The sequence below is a fragment of the Megascapheus bottae genome, chromosome 31 (genome assembly GCF_031878675.1).
Source record: "Megascapheus bottae isolate mThoBot1 chromosome 31, mThoBot2.hap1, whole genome shotgun sequence".
Classification (NCBI taxonomy): Eukaryota; Metazoa; Chordata; class Mammalia; order Rodentia; family Geomyidae; genus Megascapheus; species Megascapheus bottae.
This window is the reverse complement of record NC_143539.1, coordinates 726,338-744,669: the sequence shown is the minus strand read 5'-3', so window position 1 is coordinate 744,669 and position 18,332 is coordinate 726,338. Positions and strand designations below refer to the sequence as shown.

General features: G+C 61.3%; 1 protein-coding gene and 1 long non-coding RNA gene across 4 annotated transcripts; both read right to left on the bottom strand.

Annotated features, from left to right (window-relative positions):
* Positions 1-4,258: 4,258 nt before the first annotated feature.
* LOC150043383 (uncharacterized) lies at positions 4,259-7,296 on the bottom strand. Its single transcript, XR_016533427.1, has 3 exons — positions 6,372-7,296; positions 5,699-5,755; positions 4,259-5,518 (listed from the first exon to the last, which is right to left on the bottom strand). It is a non-coding gene; the product is annotated as an uncharacterized LOC150043383 (long non-coding RNA).
* A 2,081-nt stretch (positions 7,297-9,377) lies between these two features.
* On the bottom strand, positions 9,378-16,721 carry Shisa7 (shisa family member 7). 3 transcript variants are annotated; one of them, XM_090322936.1, is made up of 6 exons: positions 15,379-16,721; positions 14,253-14,972; positions 12,981-13,135; positions 11,573-11,638; positions 10,857-11,006; positions 9,378-10,138 (listed from the first exon to the last, which is right to left on the bottom strand). In XM_090322936.1, the coding sequence occupies exons 2-6, from the start codon at positions 14,945-14,947 to the stop codon at positions 9,498-9,500; spliced, it is 1,707 nt and encodes a 568-aa protein (XP_090179062.1). In that variant the 5' UTR covers positions 14,948-14,972; positions 15,379-16,721; the 3' UTR covers positions 9,378-9,497. The 3 variants fall into 3 exon arrangements, with proteins under 3 accessions (XP_090179062.1, XP_090179063.1, XP_090179064.1); XM_090322937.1 differs by having other exon boundaries at positions 15,430-16,721; XM_090322938.1 differs by lacking the exon at positions 11,573-11,638 and having other exon boundaries at positions 14,253-16,721.
* Between the last annotated feature and the right edge of the window lie 1,611 nt (positions 16,722-18,332).

Below are 18,332 nucleotides of genomic sequence, written 5' to 3'. Positions count from 1 at the left end.
GGCCGGGGGCGGGGCGGGTCCCCCCGGCCCCCTTCCTGAGCTCTCGGGACAGCCGGCGGGGGCGGGCAAGGGGGAAGCCGAACCGCGCCCGCGGCGGCCCACACGGACCCGCTCGGCGCCCCGCTGGCTCTGACGCCGCGTCGCCAGCCGCGCAGCGCGCCCGCAGCTCCGCCACCCCGCGCCCGGCCGCTCTCGGCCGGCCGCGCGCGCCGCGCCGCCCTTTATACCCCGGCGCAGGCCCCGCCCCCTCGGGCGCGCGGCGCCGCGGGACGTCTGCGCACTGGCGCCTGGCGCTGCGGCCGCTGTAACCCCGGAGCCCGCGGTGCGGGTGGGAGCGAGAGGCGCCGGTGGGGGCTGCGGGGCGGGCCGGCCGAGGGGAGAGCGGGAGGCCCGGGAAGGGGCCGGAAGGGGGCCGCCAAGGGGGCCGGAAAGGGGCCCGGGGAGCGGAGGAGCGGGGAGCGAGGGGCGGAGGCCAGGCGGGGGGCCCGGTGGGGGACGCCGCTGATTGGACCGTTTGAATGAGACGCCGCCGCGGCCCCGCCCCGCGCACGCCACTAACGGTCGCCGGGGACTGGGCGGGGCGGAGCGGGCTGGGCGGGGTCTGAGGGGGTTTAAACGCCTGATGGAAGGGTCCCAGCCCAATAGAGATGGAGGCCGCTGGCCAATCCGTGGCGACGAAAGCGGCGCAGGGGGCGGGCCTAGGTGGAGGGTGACCAATAGGGACCCAGCTCGGCGAGTGTCGGGGGTGGGGGGAACTGAACGGTCGCCCCCGGCGCCCCGCCCCGGCGCGCGGGCGGCTGCCGGAAGTCCGCCTGTGTGTGACGCTCAGAGGCGCCATTTTGTGCTGGGGGCTCTCGGGGCCCTGGCGGCCCTCGCTCGGCTCGGGCTCCGCGGGTCCGGAGCTCCACCACCCGAGCCTCGGCTCCGCTTCCGGCTTTTGGCTGCGTCTGCGGTACCGAGGAATCGAACCCGGGCCCTCGTGCGTGCCAGGCGCGCCCTCCGCCACCAGGCCGAGCCCGGCCCGCTTCCTCACCCCTGCCGGGGGGGTCGTCCTGGGGACGCGGACAGCAGGGACGGTCACGTCCGTCCCCTCGATGTGGAGCTGGAGGACGCACCGCGGGAACCGTGGAGGGTCCAGGGAAGCGGCCGCGGGACGGGACTGTGCCTGCAGGCGGGGCTGGCCAGGCCGCTGACGAACGGGGTCCCCGGCAGGCCGGGCGCAGGCCGGGCGCAGGCCGGGCGCTGGTGTTGCGGGCCTGGCCTGGCGCACCCTCCAGTGGCAGATGCAGACGCTGGAACCCGGGTGCAGCGACCCTGCACGGGGTGGGAAGTACACTTGTGCTGCTGGCTCATCCCCGTCATCCTGGCTGCCCAGGAGGCCGAGATCCCAGGCTCGCAGTCCAGAGCCACCCAGGCAGAAAAGCCCGGGGGAAACTTGTTTGTTTTTTTTTTAAGCCAGTCCTGGGGCTGCAACTCAGGGCCTGAGCACTGCCCTTGAGCTTTCTCAAGGCTAGAGCTCTACCCCTTGAGCCACAGCACCACTTCCGGACTTCTTCAGTGTATGCAGTACTGAGGAATTGAACCCAAAGCTTCATGCATGCTAGGCAAGCCCTCTACCACGCTAGGCCACACTCCACCCCCCGCGTGAAACTTTAGCTCCAATTAACCACTTAAAAACGGTGTGGTAGATCCCCTACCCTTGAGCAAGAGTTCAGGGAGAGGGCCCAGGCCAAGTTCAAGCCCCACTACCCCCCCCCCCCCAACAACTACAAAACACTTCTGTGCCCCAGGGGTCTTCCTGACCCACCTCTGGCACCTGTCACAATGGAACAAGAGATGGTCACAAGTGTCAGGGCGCATTCAGGCATCCCCAGGGAGGCCCATCTGGGTCTTTGTCATAGACATCATCTAACAAGTCTTCAAGATGTCTCTGCTCTTGGACTCAGCCCTGCACAGCCCGGGAGGTCACGAATCCACTGGATAGCTGTCGGGTGAGGGCACAACTGTCTTCCCAGCTGAGGCTGAGCGGGAGTCTTGTCCTTGCCAACCCTGGTTAGGTAATGGACCCTGTCTCCTCTACCCCCCCCCAAAAAAAAGGATGTGTCCCGCGATTCACAAAAAGATGCTTCTCCTATTTATTATTATTTTATAATATCAAAAGAATAATACTGCTAGAAAAGTACATGGTCTTAAAAAGGATGGATGGGGATTGAACTCAGAGCCTCACACTTAATACTTGAGCCATGCCTGTCCCCTCCCCTTTTGCTTTCTGGTTGGTTTCTCAGATACGGCCTTTATTGCTTACATGGGCCAGCCTTGGTCAGTGATTCTCCCATGTTTGCCTCCTGGGTGGCTGGGATTACAAGCATGTACCACTATACTTAGCTCTAATCAGTCTTTTTTTTTTTTTTTTTGCCAGTCCTGGGCCTTGAACTCAGGGCCTGGGCACTGTCCTTGGACTTTCTCAAGGCTAGAGCTCTAAGACTTGAGCCACAGCACTATTTTTGGCTTTTTTCTATGTATGTGGTACCAAGGAATCAAACGCGGGTCATTGTGCATGCTAGGCAAGCACTCCTTCTCCTCTTTCTCCTTTTCCTCCTCCTCCTCCTCCCCTTCCTTTTCCTCTTCTTCCTTCTCCGCACTCCATCCTCTTCTAGAAAATTACTTTATTCTAATTTATTCAAAATAGCACGTGAGTAGCTGGCTTCAGGAGCACACACACGCTTGCCAGTCCAGAGCATGTGCCACCTCTGCAGTCACAGCGGCCCTTCCAGGGCCACTGTGAAGCAAAGAAGCAGTAAGGAGGGGTTCCAGTGACGGTTCCATGCACAATTGATCCTCAGAGGCAGTAGTTCAGTGCTTCAGTCTGAGTGTCCTGGGGATGAATCCATTTAAGATTCTGCCTGTTCCAGCACGGAAGTCCTCACGGAGCTTCGCGTCATCCTGGCCCTAGGCGCATTTCAAATGCTGTCTGCCACTGTGCTGGCTGGGTTCCAGGGGCTCCCAGGAAGAGATGGAAGCCTGGAGGGCCTGAACAGAGCCCACAGTGATGGCGTGACACACGTGTCTCTGCTGGGCAGCAGACCACAGCCACCCAGCCGTCGTGGCACAGCTCTCATCTGCAGGGCCCAGCTTGGCCTCCTGAGCTGCTGGGGTTACAGGTCTGAGCTACTTGGACCGGACTAGAAGCATGGATATTTTTCGGGATGAGATGTGGTGTCAGAGAGTTGACACCTTCTCCTAACAGCTCTGTGAGCTTGAGGATCCTTCAGAACACAAGGCTAAGCAGAAGCAAACTTCAAGGCAGGTACACACAACATCTGGCCTAGAAAGTAGGAATTCACAGGTCCACCCATCAGGCACATGTTAAGAATAGCTGTGCAGAGGCTGTGTTTACTAACACTGCAAAGTTGGAAATGAAGCAAGTGTTAGATCACAGAGACCGAAAAGGCAAGGCTCGTCCTGGCCCTGCCCCGGGCACAGTGAGTGAGTGTGTGTGTGTGGGGGGGGGGGCTCTTTCCTATTATCCTTAAATGGAGTCACAGGCTGCCGTGTAAAGGCCCTGGGCAGTGAAGATACAGATGGCTGAGCTGGTGTACCACACCCAGGCTCTGTTCCAGGAGAGAAGTGACTCCCTGGTCCCCTTGCCTGGGCACAATCTCTGAGGAGAGGGCAACGTTAGCGCCATCTGCCTTTATTATTTTTACTTTTTTAAAAAATTTTTTTGCCAGTCCTGGGCTTGAACTCAAGGCCTGGGCACTGTCCTTGGGCTTTCTCAAGGCTAGAGCTCTACCATTTGAACCTCAGCACCACTTCCGGCTTTTTTTCATGCATGCTAGGCAAGCACTCTACCACTAGACCAAACTCCTGGCCCCCCATCTGCATTTAAACTTAAACAATTTTTTTAATGGTAACGGCCTAGTGGTAGAGTACTCACTTAGCATGCACAAAGACCTGGGTTGGATTCCTTAGTACCACATACATAAAAGAAGCTGGAAGTAGTGCAGTGGCTCAAGTGGTAGATCTCTAGCCTTGAGAAAGCCCAAGGACAGTGTCCAGGCCCAGAGTTCAAGGCCCATGCCTGGGGAAAAAAAGAAGGTACCAGACTAACACCACACTTCAGAAGTACGAAAGGTTATTCCGAGTGGAAAAGCATTGGGGAGTGGTTGAGGACCCTGTTTGTGTCGTCCTGGAACCCGGAGTGGAGTGGCAGGGTAACCAGTACTGGAGATTTTATGGGCCTCCCAAAAGTCCCCTGAAAGTTTCCTTCAGGCTGGAGCAGAGGCCTGTCTGTGCCCTGGAGACTTCACGTGTAGATTCTGACCTCCCTCTAAAAACAGCAGCAGAGAGGAGCCTGCATACACACTGTCACTGAGGCGTGAACTCAGGGCCTGGCGATGTTGTTGGTCTTTCTCAAGGCTAGCACTCTACCACTTGGGCTGCAGCACCACTTGTGTTTTTTTCTGTGTATGGGGTACTGAGGAATTGAACTCAGGGCTTTGTGCATACGAGGTGAGCACTCTACCAGTAGGCTACTCTCCTGGCCCTGACCTCTGGTGTTTGAGGGGTTAGCTGGAGATAAGAGTGTCCATACGGACTTTTCTTTCTGAGCTGGCTTCGAACTGTGATCCTCAGATCTCAACCTCCTGAGTGGAGAGGGTGACAAGTGTGAGCTTACAGGCATCTAACACAAAGCTGTTTTTTGTTTTTTTTTAATTTTGTTGGTAGTGGGACTTGAACTCTGGGTCTGGGCTCAAGGCTACTGCCCTGCCCCTGAGCCACAGCACCACTTCCCTTTAGCTAGATTAATTGGAGATGAGTCTCATGGTTTTTGGGGTTTTTTTTTTTGTTTTGTTTTTTTGCCAGTCCTGGGGCTTGATCTCAGGGTGAGTGCTGTTTGTGGGCTTTCTCGAGGCTGGGGCTTTACCACTTGAGCCACAGCACCACTTCCGGCCTTTTCTGTGTATGTGGTACTGAAGACTTGAACCCAGGGCTTCGTGTATGCTAGGCCACGCTCCCAACCCTTGTACGTTCTTTAGTGCCCCAGATGGATTTGAACCGCAATCCTCAGATCTTAGCCCCCTGAGTAGCTAGAATGGCAGGCGTGAGCCACCACGCCTGGCACAACACTGATTCCTAAGTTCTCACCTCTGCCTGCCTGGGGAGAACATACATTTGGGTCCGTGTAAGTTAAATATATACACAATGACACCCTGGCATCGTTAGCTGCAGAAAACAGGTTACAGAGCCACCGTATTCAGGAAGACTTGGTGACATTTAAAAGAAAAAAAAAGGGGGGGTTGGCATGAAGGAAATTGGAAGAATGTATAAACATGCAAAGAACATTTGAGCCGGCGTGCTCATTCCACCTCTGCCAGCCCAAGTCTCTGCAAAACCTCTGCCATTGTCAGGGTGCCCTTGGCTGCCAGGACATGGAATGAGAGTCAGGGGACAATCCAGGCACTTCCAGGGCTCTGAGCAGCCCAAGCACAGGGACTGGCTGTGCTGTCCATCGGCTCTGTTGAATACATTCGTCAGCTCATGTGGCAGAAAATAAAATACCAACACATGCCTTCGGTCTTCTTCTTAGGGGAGAGCCATGGCCTCTGGCCCCACCCGCTCCCCGTGTTCCTCTCTACCCCACAGCCCAGCATTTCCTTTTCAGTACCCTTCCCCTCCCCCCCCCGCCTTTATTTACCCCAGGCTGGCCTTGAACCTGCGTGTGATTAGGTCTCCTGTTTCAGCTTCCTGAGTGCTGGAATTACAGACAGGTGTCACCAAACCCAGTGCTACTTCTCTCACACACCTCTCTTCTACTCCCTCTCCAGTCCCGGGGTTGAAAGTCGGGGCCTGGGAGCTGTCCCCGAGCTGCTTTTGGCTCAAGGCTGTTCTACCATTTGAGCCATAGCTCGACTTCTTAGTTTAGTGGAGATGAGAGTCTCATCTTCCCTGCCTAGGCTGGCTTCAATCTGTGATCCTCTGGTCTCGGCCTCCTGAGACATGAGCCACTGGTGCCAGCGCCCTCTCCAGTTTTCTTTGATGAACAAAACCCAAGGAACCCTTTGGGCCGGCACCTTCTCTCCCTGCTGTGCTGTGCAGCGACACAGCACTGTGATCCTGTATTTGGCAGGACAACAAGGAGGACTGGAAGTTGAGGCCAGTCCCAGGTTCACAAAACACACGCACACTCCATGCCCTCCCCTCAGTCTGGTCACTCATGGCCCCTGGAGAACACTGGTGGCCACTGGCTAGCTCGTTGCACCCCAGTTACCCCCTACTGCACGCAGGCTGAAGGACATTCCTCCTTTCCCTCAGGAAACTGGGACCCCAAGTCAGGAAAACATTTATTCAAAAAAAAAATAGCAACTCACAGCTCCTCTGGCTGTCCTCCCCAGGAAGTCCAGGGTCGGGGGCCTGTGTTAGAGAGAGGACTGGGAAGGGAAGAGTAAGGATTGTGGAGGGTCCTCTAGTTTGTCACTGTCACCATGGCACCCCTTCTGTGGCCCCCAGGCAGAAGCATCTTGCAGCATGCCAGGGTGTGCATGCTCTTGTGGGCGTACTGGGGCCAGGGGAAGACTCAGAGGGCCAGACCCCAGCTCTGGAAGCGTGGAGGGGGTGGAACAGAGCAGCCTGCGGGCCACCTGGAGACCTCTCCTCACTATGGCTTATTCCAGGCAGAGGCCAGGGCCCTAGGGGGCAGGCAGCCCGCGCCCTTGGAGAGCAGAAGGTGGCTGGAGGCCAAACTCAGCCTGGGAAAGATCAAGTTGAGGGGTGTACAAAAGCTTTGGCCGGGAACAACTCAGATCCCAGGGGCTGGAGAAAGCAGTGTCCGGTGGGGTGGAAAGCGGAAGGGTTGTGCCCAGGCATGGACGGCTGCTCCAGCTGACTCCACTGGGCTGGCCATTGCCTGACTGACAGCTGCGAGATCCTAGAGGGGACGAGGTAGCCCGTGGGATCAGCCATTGGCTGGGAGATGGAAGGCCAGGCTAGGGCCTGGGGGGTGGGGGGTTCTCAGGCCATTATCTGCCTCAGGCTTCTGACAAGAAAGGATGAGCTAAGAGGCCAGCATTTGAGGGAGATACAGAGGGAGGGGCGGCCCAGGGGAGGGAGAAGAGGCCCCCCCACACCTGGGGGCTGGGGGGGCATGTAGCCCTTTAAGAGTGGGGAATGGCCGCCCCCTGCAACATGGCTATATACAAGGTACTGGGGACTGATTGTGTGCTGGGCTTTGGGGACTTCCTGAACCCCCCCTCCCACCCTGGCACTCCCTGGTATGTTGGGGGAAGGGAGGGAGAAAGGAGCGCCCTTGCCCCCCCACCCCCCCACCCCCGGATGAAACCATGGCTGTCAAGCAGACCTGCCCCAGGACCAGGCCAGCAGAGGGCAGTGCTAAAGGCTCCGAAGGGATTGGGCTATCCACTGCCGGCCCTCCCACAAGACCAGGGGTGTCCTCTAGGAGAGCGCGGCCCAAGCCAGAGAGCTCTGATCCCAGAGGGGTCAGGAACCAGGAACTGGGCAATGGGCAGTGATGTCACCTAAGGGCTGACCACCCACCTCTGGGGACTGAGAGGGCACAGGGTTGACCCTGCCACCACAGGGATGGCTGGTGAGGCCAGTGGGCTTCGCAGGCAGAGTCTGGATGTCCTGGCCGGCAGGGGAGAGACCCCGGCAGATCCAGGCCTTCACCCAGCTGAAGAGGAGGCGGTGACAGTTGTGGGGCCCGGGTCTGAGGGAAGTCAGTCCAACCTGGTGGGTTTGAGGGAAGGGGAGGTGGCACGTTGTGCTGGCTCCCCAGAGGGGACAATGCTAAGTGCCACACCTCTCCTGAGAACAGCCGAAATGCAGCCCATTGTGGCACTGGGTCCTTAAGATGGAGGTTCCCGGCAGGTGACGGCACAGGGATGTAGTGGATCCTGGAAGGTGGGGCCGCCATGGCTGAAAGGGAAATAACTGCAGCTGTCCTAGATCCCGGTGTGGCAGTGGCAGATTGCGGTAGGTGGTGACAGTCTTGGCTCTCAGGACTCCTAGGAGTAGATGACACCGTGGCTGACAGGGCCCTGGGAGGTGGCCACAGGACCGGCTCACATGGGTCCTGGGGTAGGGAGACACTGCGATGATGCCACTGCATCCCAGGGGCCCTGGGCGGTGAGAACACTGTGACCACAATGCATCGTGGGAAGGGATGACATCACAGCCGTGGGGGGTCCCCTGGGAGGTGGTGACGCCCCAGCTGGAGGAGATCTGGGATGGGACTTTCCTCAGTCTACACTGACATCGGTGGAAATGATGGCGGCATGGGAAATCCTGGAGGAGGTGACACGCTCGGTGATCCTAGGAAGCCATGTGGTTAGCAGCTGTCCCCAAGTGCAGTGCCTCACAAGTGGCGACACTGAGTGGTACTGAGGAGGCCCCCAGGGTCGGGAGCTCGCACGCCGGGCCCTTCCTCTCTAGGGGGAGGCCAGGCTTTGTCCACAGGTGATGACAATGATGAAGTCTCTAGATATGGCAGGAAGACCTGACACCAGCCTTTGGGCTCAATGAGTCCCAGGACCTTATGGGGCCTGGTGGGCTCCCTGGAGCAGAAGTCCTTCCACGGGAACCATCTCCAAGGAGTCTCCACACAGCACGGGACCCTAAGGCAACCTCCCTGCAAAGGGTTTGGTCCACATTCCCTAGGGTCAGGACATAAACCCCAACCCAAGTCGTGGGAGGACAAAGCAGGGACTCTGGGGACACGGTGACTCCCTCTGAAGAGGACGCTCTTGGCGATGACATCAGTGTGAAGGGGTGTCACCTCTGACAGGCAGACAGATGGCTGTCTCAGCCCGCCCGCCCGCGCTGAGGCTCCTTGGACGGCGTCTGAGGTCATCTTCCCAGGGCGACCGTGGACCAGGCTGGCTCTTCCTCACACGTCACAGCAGTGAGGGTGGCTCCCGGTGTCCTGTCCACATGCACAGCATCCAGAGGTGACACTGCAGGGGAGTTTGCAATGGCAATGTTCCCAGGGGTGTGGTGTGCCTGCTGACCTCACAGGAAGAAGCACGGTCCCTCTGATGGCGTCACAGGGCAAGGCACCTTCTCTAATGATGTCATCACAGGAAGGGGCGTGGAGCAGAGGGAACCCAGCTGGCAGGGCATTTCCCCCGGGGAAGATGGCTTTGTCCAAAGGGATGGCATCCGATGACGTCCTCCATGGCGAGGCCTAACCGACCCCTGCTGGGGGAGGCTGGATGCCCCCCCGGTCTGGAGGGAAGATGGCACAGGACAAGTCGCTGTCTGCCAGGGTGCCACGGGGAAGCTGGCTGTGGTGGTGATGCTGGAGCCTCCGGGGACGGCCGCGCGGCAGGCCCTTTCCTCTGGGAGGACCTCACGTGCACACAGTACAAGAGGAGGCTCTCATCCGCCTCCAGCGCCAGGGCCCCTCTGGGTGACAGGCCCCCGAGGGTGGCCTGGGGCAGCTTCCTGGCTGAGATGAGGGGGCTCGCCCCAGCCCCGCCTCAGACAGTCACCTCGTTCTTGCTGGCGGTGCGCAGATGCTGGGGCAGGTGGTGGCCGGGGATGAACTGCAGCTGCTCCAGGGTGCCCTGGTGCTGGAAGGGCGGCCTGCGGGCCAGCGTGCCCGCGCCCCCGCCCGCATCGGACATCCAGGCCGGCTGGGGTGCGCCGTGCAGGGCGTGGTGGTGGTGGGCCAGCAGGCTCGAGGGCGGCGGTAGGCCGTGCAGGGGGGTGGGCGGCCCTCCGGGCCCCAGCAGCAGGTTGGAGTGGGAGGCGGCCAGGCTGGCCCGGGTTGGGGGGTCGGGGGGCAGCGCGGGGCTGCGAGGAGGCGAGAGCAGGTGTTCTCGGCTCTGTCGCAGGGCCTCGGGCGAGGACAGCAGCAGGTGCTCCTGCGACACCAGGCGGGCGCGAGGCAGAGTGAACTCGCAGCGCGAGGCCCGGCCGTCGCCCAGCAGGTGCTCCTGGGACATGACCCGCCGCGGGTGGGGCGCGGGCGCCAGGCTCAGCTCCTCGGGACCCCCCCAGCCGTCCATGCGATAGCCGCCCCCCGTGCCTGGCCTCCGCAGCGTGTGCAGGGGCAGCGTCCCCCGGGGCATCTCCATGTGTCGCCGCTTCAGGTAGGCCTCATCCAGATCCTTCTCGGCTGTGGGAGGAGAAGGCCAGGTGCGAGGGGGGTGTGGGGGGGTCCCGAGTCAGCCTAGGGCCTCCCCACATCCCACCCTGGGGCAGCCCAACCCTGAGTCTGATCAGTCGGAACCACTACAAGGCCACCCTGACTCGGGGATGGTAAGGACACTAAACTGGTAGACTGGCACCCTTAAAAATAAAAAAATCCTTGAGGCAGCTGGACTTAGTGACGTGACGCATGCCCACAATCTCCACTGGCCTACATAGCCAGGCCTGTCTCACGAAAAAAGAAAAAAGAAAAATAATCTTCCGACAATCTTTGCCACCATGATGGGGAGAAAGAAGTGAGGCCAGCTCGTTCTCTAGGAAGGCCGACATGTGCAGAACCCCCAACACAGCTGTTGGCCTGTGGCTGCCGCTGCGGCTCCTGGTTTAGCCACATCTGAAGCTAAGGGCCTGGAGATGAACGCTTTCCCTTGCTTAAGTGGTGGCTGTTGGAGTGGAGTACGAGTCCTAAAGTGTGCAGGAGGCCTGGGCAGTGGAGGTTGGGCTGTCTTTGCATGTTTTTGAAACTCAGACAGGTGATCCTGTCACAAGTTCAAATGATTCCAGTACAAACCTGGAGAAAAGCCAGAGGGGAGCTAAACGTCTCACAGAACAGCAGGCCACTGTCCTTTGTCCTAACCTCCCACCTGGCGCCAGACCCCCAGCCACCGCCCCTTCCCTGGACTCACCCAGCCTCTTCAGGGAGGAGTAGCGGTTGAGCTCCGATTTCATGGCAGCCTCATAGGATGGGGGCAGATGGGAGAGGTTGTGAAAAGATCTGGAGCACGACAGGGTGGAGTAGTGCAAGGAGGGGCTGGGCGGCGGCATGGCCCGCCAGTCTGGAGCAGAGGAGGCAGGCCAGGTCAGAGGAGGGATCCAATCCTAGCTCCTCCACCCGCCCTCACACCCACGAGAAGCCCCCAGTCCTCCCCACTCAGACCCAGGAGACCAGGCCCCGGCGCTTCTCAAACTTCTTCAGACCCAAGAGTCCAGACCCCAGTCTTTTCCTCAGGCCTTCAATCCCAGGCCCCAGCCCTCTTCTCTGACTCAGGCATGCAACCCCAGCCCCTCGGGGAGGTAGAAACCTGGGGTCCCAGCCTGTCAAGCCTCCTCATTTTGGGGTCCCTCTACCTCTTCCGGCCTAGACAGGTTTGTTGCTTGGGAAGGAAAGCACTTTCCAACCTGGGGGCCCCCCGAGTCCTTGCCCCAGGCTGGGGGCACACGTCCCATGTCTTCACCCAGCCTGGGTGAGGAGAGGTGACTTCCGGTGTCCTTCAAGGACACTAGGTTGCCTTGCTGGCTGGCCAGACAGTCCCACCGTGAGTGGGGCTCACTTTTCACCACCTTCAGCAGGGTGGGGAGGCCCTGGGCCCCCAGCCACTGCAGGCCCCCGGCTTCTGCGTACCCAGAGTGGCGGCATGCTGCTTGGGGCTGCTGACGTTGAGGTGCAGGTAGTTGTGGTGGAGGTTATCTGAGGGACCAAGAAGGGAGGCGATGTCACTGTCATCGCTGTCCCGGTTTCTAGGAAGATCTTGGTTGGGTGTTCAGGTCCCCTTTCCACCAGGACCCCCATGTCAGGAGACAGGCAGAGCCCTGGCAGGGTGCGGGGGGGGGGTGGGCGCAGACTCATGGCTGGCCACTGAACTGTCCCAATACCCACCCAGCAACATCGAGGCCAGAGGTCCGGGTCTCTTTGCCATCTCTTTCCCCTTCACCCCTATATCCACTTGTCCCTGGAGACCCCCATCCTGCCTGCCTGACACCAAGGTCAGCACCATTGCAGTTCACATCCTTCCCGCAGCTAGCCCTCACCCACGAGACCCAGTGGGACACGGGAATGGTGCCTTTGGCCTTGTGGCCTGGCCCCAGCTGGTACCTGCCGGCTGATCGCCGCTCCTCCCCTCTGGTCCCTGCGCTCAGAGGCCTGTGTGAGCGGGTGGAGCCTTGGCATGTGCTGCTTGGAATCTCTTCCCTCCCTCCACCGTTTGTCACCAGCCCCCATGTCTCTTCAAAGCTCCTCCCTCCTCCCCCCAGCCTCTCCCCAAGCCTCAGCCCCTCAACCCTCCATTCTCCTGGGGATCCTCTGCCCACCCCTGACTGGCGGCTGCGCTGGTCCCCTTCTCTAAGCTCTCCGTTGTGAGAGAGCTCGGCGCCCAAGGCCCCACGACTCTACCCTCTCTCCCTGAGCTCCAAAACTGCGCCAACCACCTAGGCTTCCGCGTGGTCAGTTGCTCTGGTCATCTTCCACCCCCTGATCCAACAAGCCCCTGGGGGAAGCCTTCCTCCTCTCGAAACCAGAGTAGACTCCAGCCGCTAAAGTCCCTAGCCTGGGCCTGGCCCGGCAAGGTAAGTGGGGAGTAGGGGCGGGCTCCATTCCTCGGTACCACATGCACAGAAAGAGCCGGAAGTGGAGCTGTGGCTCAAGTGGTAGAGCACCAGCCTTGAGCAAAAGACGCTCAGGGACGGGGCCCGGGCCCTGGGTTCAAACCCCAGGACTGGCCTAAAAAAGGTGGGGAAAGTGGAAAAGAAGGTTGGGGCGGGGCGTTCCTGGGGGCGGAGCCACAGGCGAGGGGCGTGGCCAGAGGGAGCCCCCTAATAGGATAGGCGGGGCCGTCCTGGGGGCGGAGCCACGGGCGAGGGGCGTGGCCAGCAGGAGCCCCCGCATGGGATAGGCGGGGCCGTCCTGGGGGCAGAGCCACGGGCGAGGGGCGTGGCCAGCGGGAGCCCCAGCATGGGATGGGCGGGGCCGTCCTGGGGGTGGAGCCACGGGGTGGGCGCGGCCCTGCGCTGGGCGTCAGCCTCTCTCCACTCACCGAGGTTGGCGGGCTTGGCCGTGTTGTAGAGGTTCTTGGGCGTCCTGGGGGGCATGCTGTCCGAGCCCCCGAGGCCCGCGGTCAGGGAGCTGCTGCGGGCGCGGTCCGGGCGGGTCCCTGGCCCTCCTTGATGCCTCAGGATGTCCACCAGGGCCCTAGAAAGGGCAGGGGCGTGGTCAGCGGGCTGGGGTTGGGCCGGGCAGAGGGAGGGAAGACTTCGCCTGCCCTCTCCTCTGGGGGCGTCTGCCAGTCAGCTCGGCGCAGGCCTGGGCAGCTCCTTCCAGGGCAGCCTGCTGGGCCCCGGCCCCGACCCACCCACTTCTGGACCCTGAGCTGCGCCTCTGGGACCCCATTCAGATCCCCTTACGCAGACCTCACCCCTTTAAGGAGCACCGTGTCGGGGGGCAGGGCTGCCTGCTCCTCCTTCCTGAAGCCTCACCCCTGCCTGCCCCTCCCGCCGGATCTATTAGCATCCTGCAAACTGAAGTGGCCTCTTCCTGGAGTGACCTCCCCGGGCACCTGCGAGGACATTCGGACGGCACCAGCAGCCCATCCCGGGCACGCTTAGGCCTTCCGCTGCTTTACGTTCTTCCTGACTTACCAGTATCTAAAGACTGCAACATACTTGTTTGCTGACTCTGCCTCAATGTCTGACGAGTGCTTAACTATGTGCCAGGATTACACGGCCAACTCGACCGAATGAGGAGGACTATCAGTACCTTGTCCTCAGGCAAGGCAGGGCAGGGCAGGGGAGGCACCGAGAGACTGAAGAACGTCCCCGTGCCACGAAGCCCGCAGGCCGCACACTTGGGCAAAAAGGGCTGGGAGTTTGTTTTGCTCAACTCTGCGTGCACCCCACGGAAAGTGCTCAAGACCAGGACTGGGAAAAAAAAAATGGTTGAAGTCAGAGTCCGGGGCCTCACGCTTGTAATCCTCGCTGCTTAGGCGGCTGAGATCTGAGGATCGCGGTTTGAAGCCAGCCCGGGCATTCGAAAGACCATGAGACTCTGATTTCCAATGAGCCACCAAAAAACCGGACGTGAAGCGCCCGCACTGAGCGGGAAAAGCCAGGTGAGAATGGGGGGCCAGCTTCCGGAGAGGGCTAGGGAGAACGCCCGCGTTCATCCCTCCACCGCCGCGGGGCTCCAGGCTTCGGTTCCCGGCCCCGGCCCCGCCCACCAGAACCCCGCCCCACCACGCCCACCGAGGCCCCGCCCACTCACCAGCCCACCCCACCACGCCCGCCGAGGCTCCGCCCCCGCGCGCACGCACCTGGGCACGTTGATCTCCCTGTGCGCCCGGGGAGCACGCGACGCCTTGCTGAAGGCCACTTTGGCGCCGACGCCCACGGCGAGAGCGAAGCTGATGACCCCGCACACCACGTAGGCCGTGCTGCCCCCGGGGCCCTCGCCCCCGCGGCCCCCCGCGCCCCCGGCCCGGCCCCCTTCCAGCCACCCGGCCTGGCCGGGCCCCGGGCCCCCTCCCGGCCCCGCGCCCCCCGCGCCCCCGGCCAGCGGCGGCGGCGTGGTGGCCCAGCGCGGCGTGTCGTAGTTGGAGCAGGAGGCCTGCGCCAGGCGCATGTGGCGGTGCTCGCAGCAGAAGCGGTAGTGGCAGGTGCCGCAGCAGAAGCGGTAGGAGCCGGTGCTGCAGTTGAAGGTGGCGTCGTACTGGCCCATGACGTCGTAGTAGCCGTGGCAGAGCTCGGCGGGCGGGGGCGCCCTGGCTGCCGCGCCCGGGCCGCCCTGGCCGCCCGCGCCCGCGGGGCTGCTCCGGGTGCCGTTGGCGCCCGCGCCCGCCGCGCCCCCGCCGCCCGCCAGCGCCCCGGTCAGGCGCCGCAGGTGCGCCAGCAGCGCGGGCAGCGGGCCCGGGGCCGCCGCGGCGCTCGAGGCGTTGGACGGGCGCGCCCCGGCCTGGCCCGCGGCCGAGGCCAGCAGCGCCACGGTCCCGAGCAGCAGCAGGGCCGGCATGGCGCGGGTCCGAGGCTGGCGGAGGCTGGCGAGGGGGAGAGGTGGGAAGGAAGAGCCGGGGTGGGATGCGGGCAGAGCCAGCCAGCAGACGGGGCCGGCGGAAGACGAGTGGGGAGGTAGGGAGAGGGGGAGGAAGAGAGAAGAGAGAAGCCATCAGGCTGGGAGCCCCTCCGGCACTTAGTAGGGTGTTTAGTATCCACACCGCTCTACCCAAGATGCCCCTCTGCCTGGCAGATGTTCCCCAGGGAGTGGGCACAGGCGCCTCTGAGTGACAGTCCACCCATCCGCCCTTCCGCTTCCCAGTGCCTGCCGGTCCTGTCTGCTGTGTTATGGTGTCTGTCTGTCTATCCACATCCCAGTGTCCGTCGGGTCCCAGCTGCCCAAGTCCTCTTACATAAGCCCCGCCCCAGGCCTGGCTGCCCCATCGGTACCGGGAGGGTGGTGGGCCCCGGGTGGCTGGGAGATGGCCCTGGCACCCGCACCTAGGAGCTCGGAGCCTGGCACATCCAGGAGTTTGCACCCATGAACGTGTTTACTGCTGTCTGCAGCTGCAGAGGAGACAAACCGTGAGGGGAGAAAGGGAGAGGGACGTGGGTGGGACTCGGGAGGTGGAGGTGAGGGAGGGGGCGAGGGGAGAGGAGGCAGGGGGTGGAGGGGCAGGTCTTTCTACCATCTCTATGACAACAGGCAGGCAGGCCCAAGCCAGGCCCGGCTCCAGTGGGCAGGAGCGGTTTCGGGGGAGGAGAGGACGCCTGGCCTCCCTCCTTTGGGGAGGAAGGGCGAGCGACTGGGCGGGACAGGTGGGTGGCTCAGCGCTGGGACTGCAGGCAGAGGCTGCGCTTGGTAGCTTCCCTCCGAGCCGCCTCCTTGTCAAGCAAGATCTTGACAGCTGTCAGGCGGAGACAGCTGCTCAGAGACGGCTCCCCCCAGGCGAGGGGCAGGTGGTCACCCGCACAGCTGTTTCGCAGGTGTCCAGCCGGCCCCGCCCCGGGGCGGCCTCCCTCCCTAAGATGAGCACCGTGGTGCCAGGACTACAGACTTCCTGAGGGGAAAATGTGAACTCGGGAAGGGGCGGGTGTGGGCTGGACGCCTGTGATCCTGGCACTCGGGAAGTAGGCAAGGGGAAAGTGAGTTTGAGGCTAACCTAGGTTACATAGTGAGTAGGAGGGGAGCCTGGTCTGCACATGGGGTTATGGAGGAAGCCTGGACAAAGCAAAGGCAGGGCATGGGAAGGAGGGTGGGTGGGATTCCTTCAGTAAACATCCTTCAAGTGTTTTTGTCATTTCCCCTTGTGGGTGTGCGGGTAGCAGGACATACTGTCAATCAAATGGCTGGCATGGGGGTCAGGAGAGTCATCTGCCTCAGCTAGCACCCCCCCTCTTCCACTTGGGAGTCCAACTTGTCCTTTGAACTCACTCTGGTCCTGTCCATGAGTTCCAGCCTAGAACACCCCAGGGACTCATCTGTGGGGCTGGGCTTTGAACCTGGGGCTCCAGACACTGAGGCCTATAAAATATGGATGGAGACCTGCCTTCTTTCCTCTCTCCTTCAGCCTCCTCCCCTCCCACCTTCCAGGAGTAGCTCCTGCACACAGCCACGTGGAGACCGTCCTGGGTTGAAGGCTGCCAGGTATAACCCAGCTGGTTGTGCACTGCACAAAGGCTCTAACTGAGAGCTGAAGCCCAGCTGGGCTCTGCTTCCCAAGGCCCTCCTGCCCAGAGGTGGCCGCCTGGCCTCACACAGGCTGCCATCTGCCTGGCATAGAGTCACACGCTCCCAGGACAGCAGCCTTTGCCTCAACTGCCTGAAGGCTTCTCACCCTCTGTTGGTGCTGGCCCCTGCCTGGGCTCTGGGAACCCACGGTACCCCTGGGAGGCGGGCGACCCCAGTGACTGCAGGCAGGGAACCCCCTAAGTGCTAGGTTGTACCTTCAGGGTGGACAGAGGCTGCCCCAGGCCTAGTGTTGCCCCAGCCTGACAGTCCTGAGAGCGTGTCCACAGCACGACAGCATGGGCGCCCCCACCCAGCAGCTGCTGGGCCTGGGGCACACCCTCTCCACATGCATGTGCACACACACGCCACCCTCTCCACATGCATGTGCACACACACACACACACACACGCCACCCTCTCCACATGCATGTGCGCACACACACACACAGCCACCCTCTCCACATGCATGTGTGCGCACACACACACAGCCACCCTCTCCACATGCATGTGCACACACACAGCCACCCTCTCCACATGCATGTCCATGCACACACACACAGCCACCCTCTCCACATGCATGTGCATGCACACACACACACACACAGCCACCCTCTCTACATGCATGTGTGCGCACACACACACAGCCACCCTCTCTACATGCATGGGCACACACACAGCCACCCTCTCAACATGCATGTGCATGCACACACACACAGCCACCCTCTCCACATGCATGTGCACACACACGCCACCCTCTCCACATGCATGTGCACACACACACACGCCACCCTCTCCACATGCATGTGCGCACACACACACCACCCTCTCCACATGCATGTGTGCACACACACACAGCCACCCTCTCAACATGCATGTGCCCACACACACACACACACAGCCACCCTCAACATGCATGTGTGCACACACACACAGCCATATATTTCTGCACATCTCCACCTACAGCACACAAGAGAAACCCTGTGCTCAGAGCTGACCCTAGGACACAACATGCTTAGTGTGCCCTGGCCCAGCAATAAACAGAAACAAACAGTAAACACAAACAAAAGCCACCAAAAAATGGGCCCATGTTCACTGTGCCTGGATTCACACCCACACCGGAGCACGGCCCCATTACCCAGTGGGGTAGTCTGAAAGCAGGCATGCAGAACTCCAGCCTGTGGCCTAGACTAGACTCCGCACTCTGCTGCTGCCCTCCCATCACTGCTGGCTAGGGCTGGGGACCATGCCAGCCAGCCAGGCATGCAATGGACTGGGTGTGCCAGGGTGAGCTGCCACCTGAGGGTCCTGCAGATACAGCAGGAAGGGACAGGAGATATGGAAGAGGAAGAGAGAGAAGGGCCCCAGGACCTGAGGTGGGGGACACAGGGCCTGAGATGGGATAGATAATGGGGGACAGACTAAGAACCTGATGGGATTGAGGTACCCAAGGGGGACAGAGAGAGGCAAGGCCCAGCAAGGAGTTAGAAACCCACAGACGGTGGTACAGGATGGGAGGAGAAGGGGAAGAAACAGAGGCCCAGAGGGGGACAGTGGGCAAGACACAGAGAAGTGGGGACCCTCAGAGTTAGGGCTCAAACTAGGAAGGGCAGTTGGGAAGGGGCCCAGGGACGACCAGAAACGATCAGAGACTGAAATGGGCAGCGTGGGGTCCA

Coding starts and splice junctions, on each gene's coding strand:
- Shisa7 (XM_090322936.1), bottom strand. CDS start 14,947: ATGCCGGCCCTGCTGCTGCTCGGGACCGTGGCGCTGCTGGCCTCGGCC. Junction 13,136..14,252: donor AGGGAGATCAACGTGCCCAG/GTGCGTGCGCGC, acceptor TGCCCTTTCTAG/GGCCCTGGTGGACATCCTGA. Junction 11,007..11,572: donor GCAGCATGCCGCCACTCTGG/GTACGCAGAAGC, acceptor CCTCTGCTCCAG/ACTGGCGGGCCATGCCGCCG.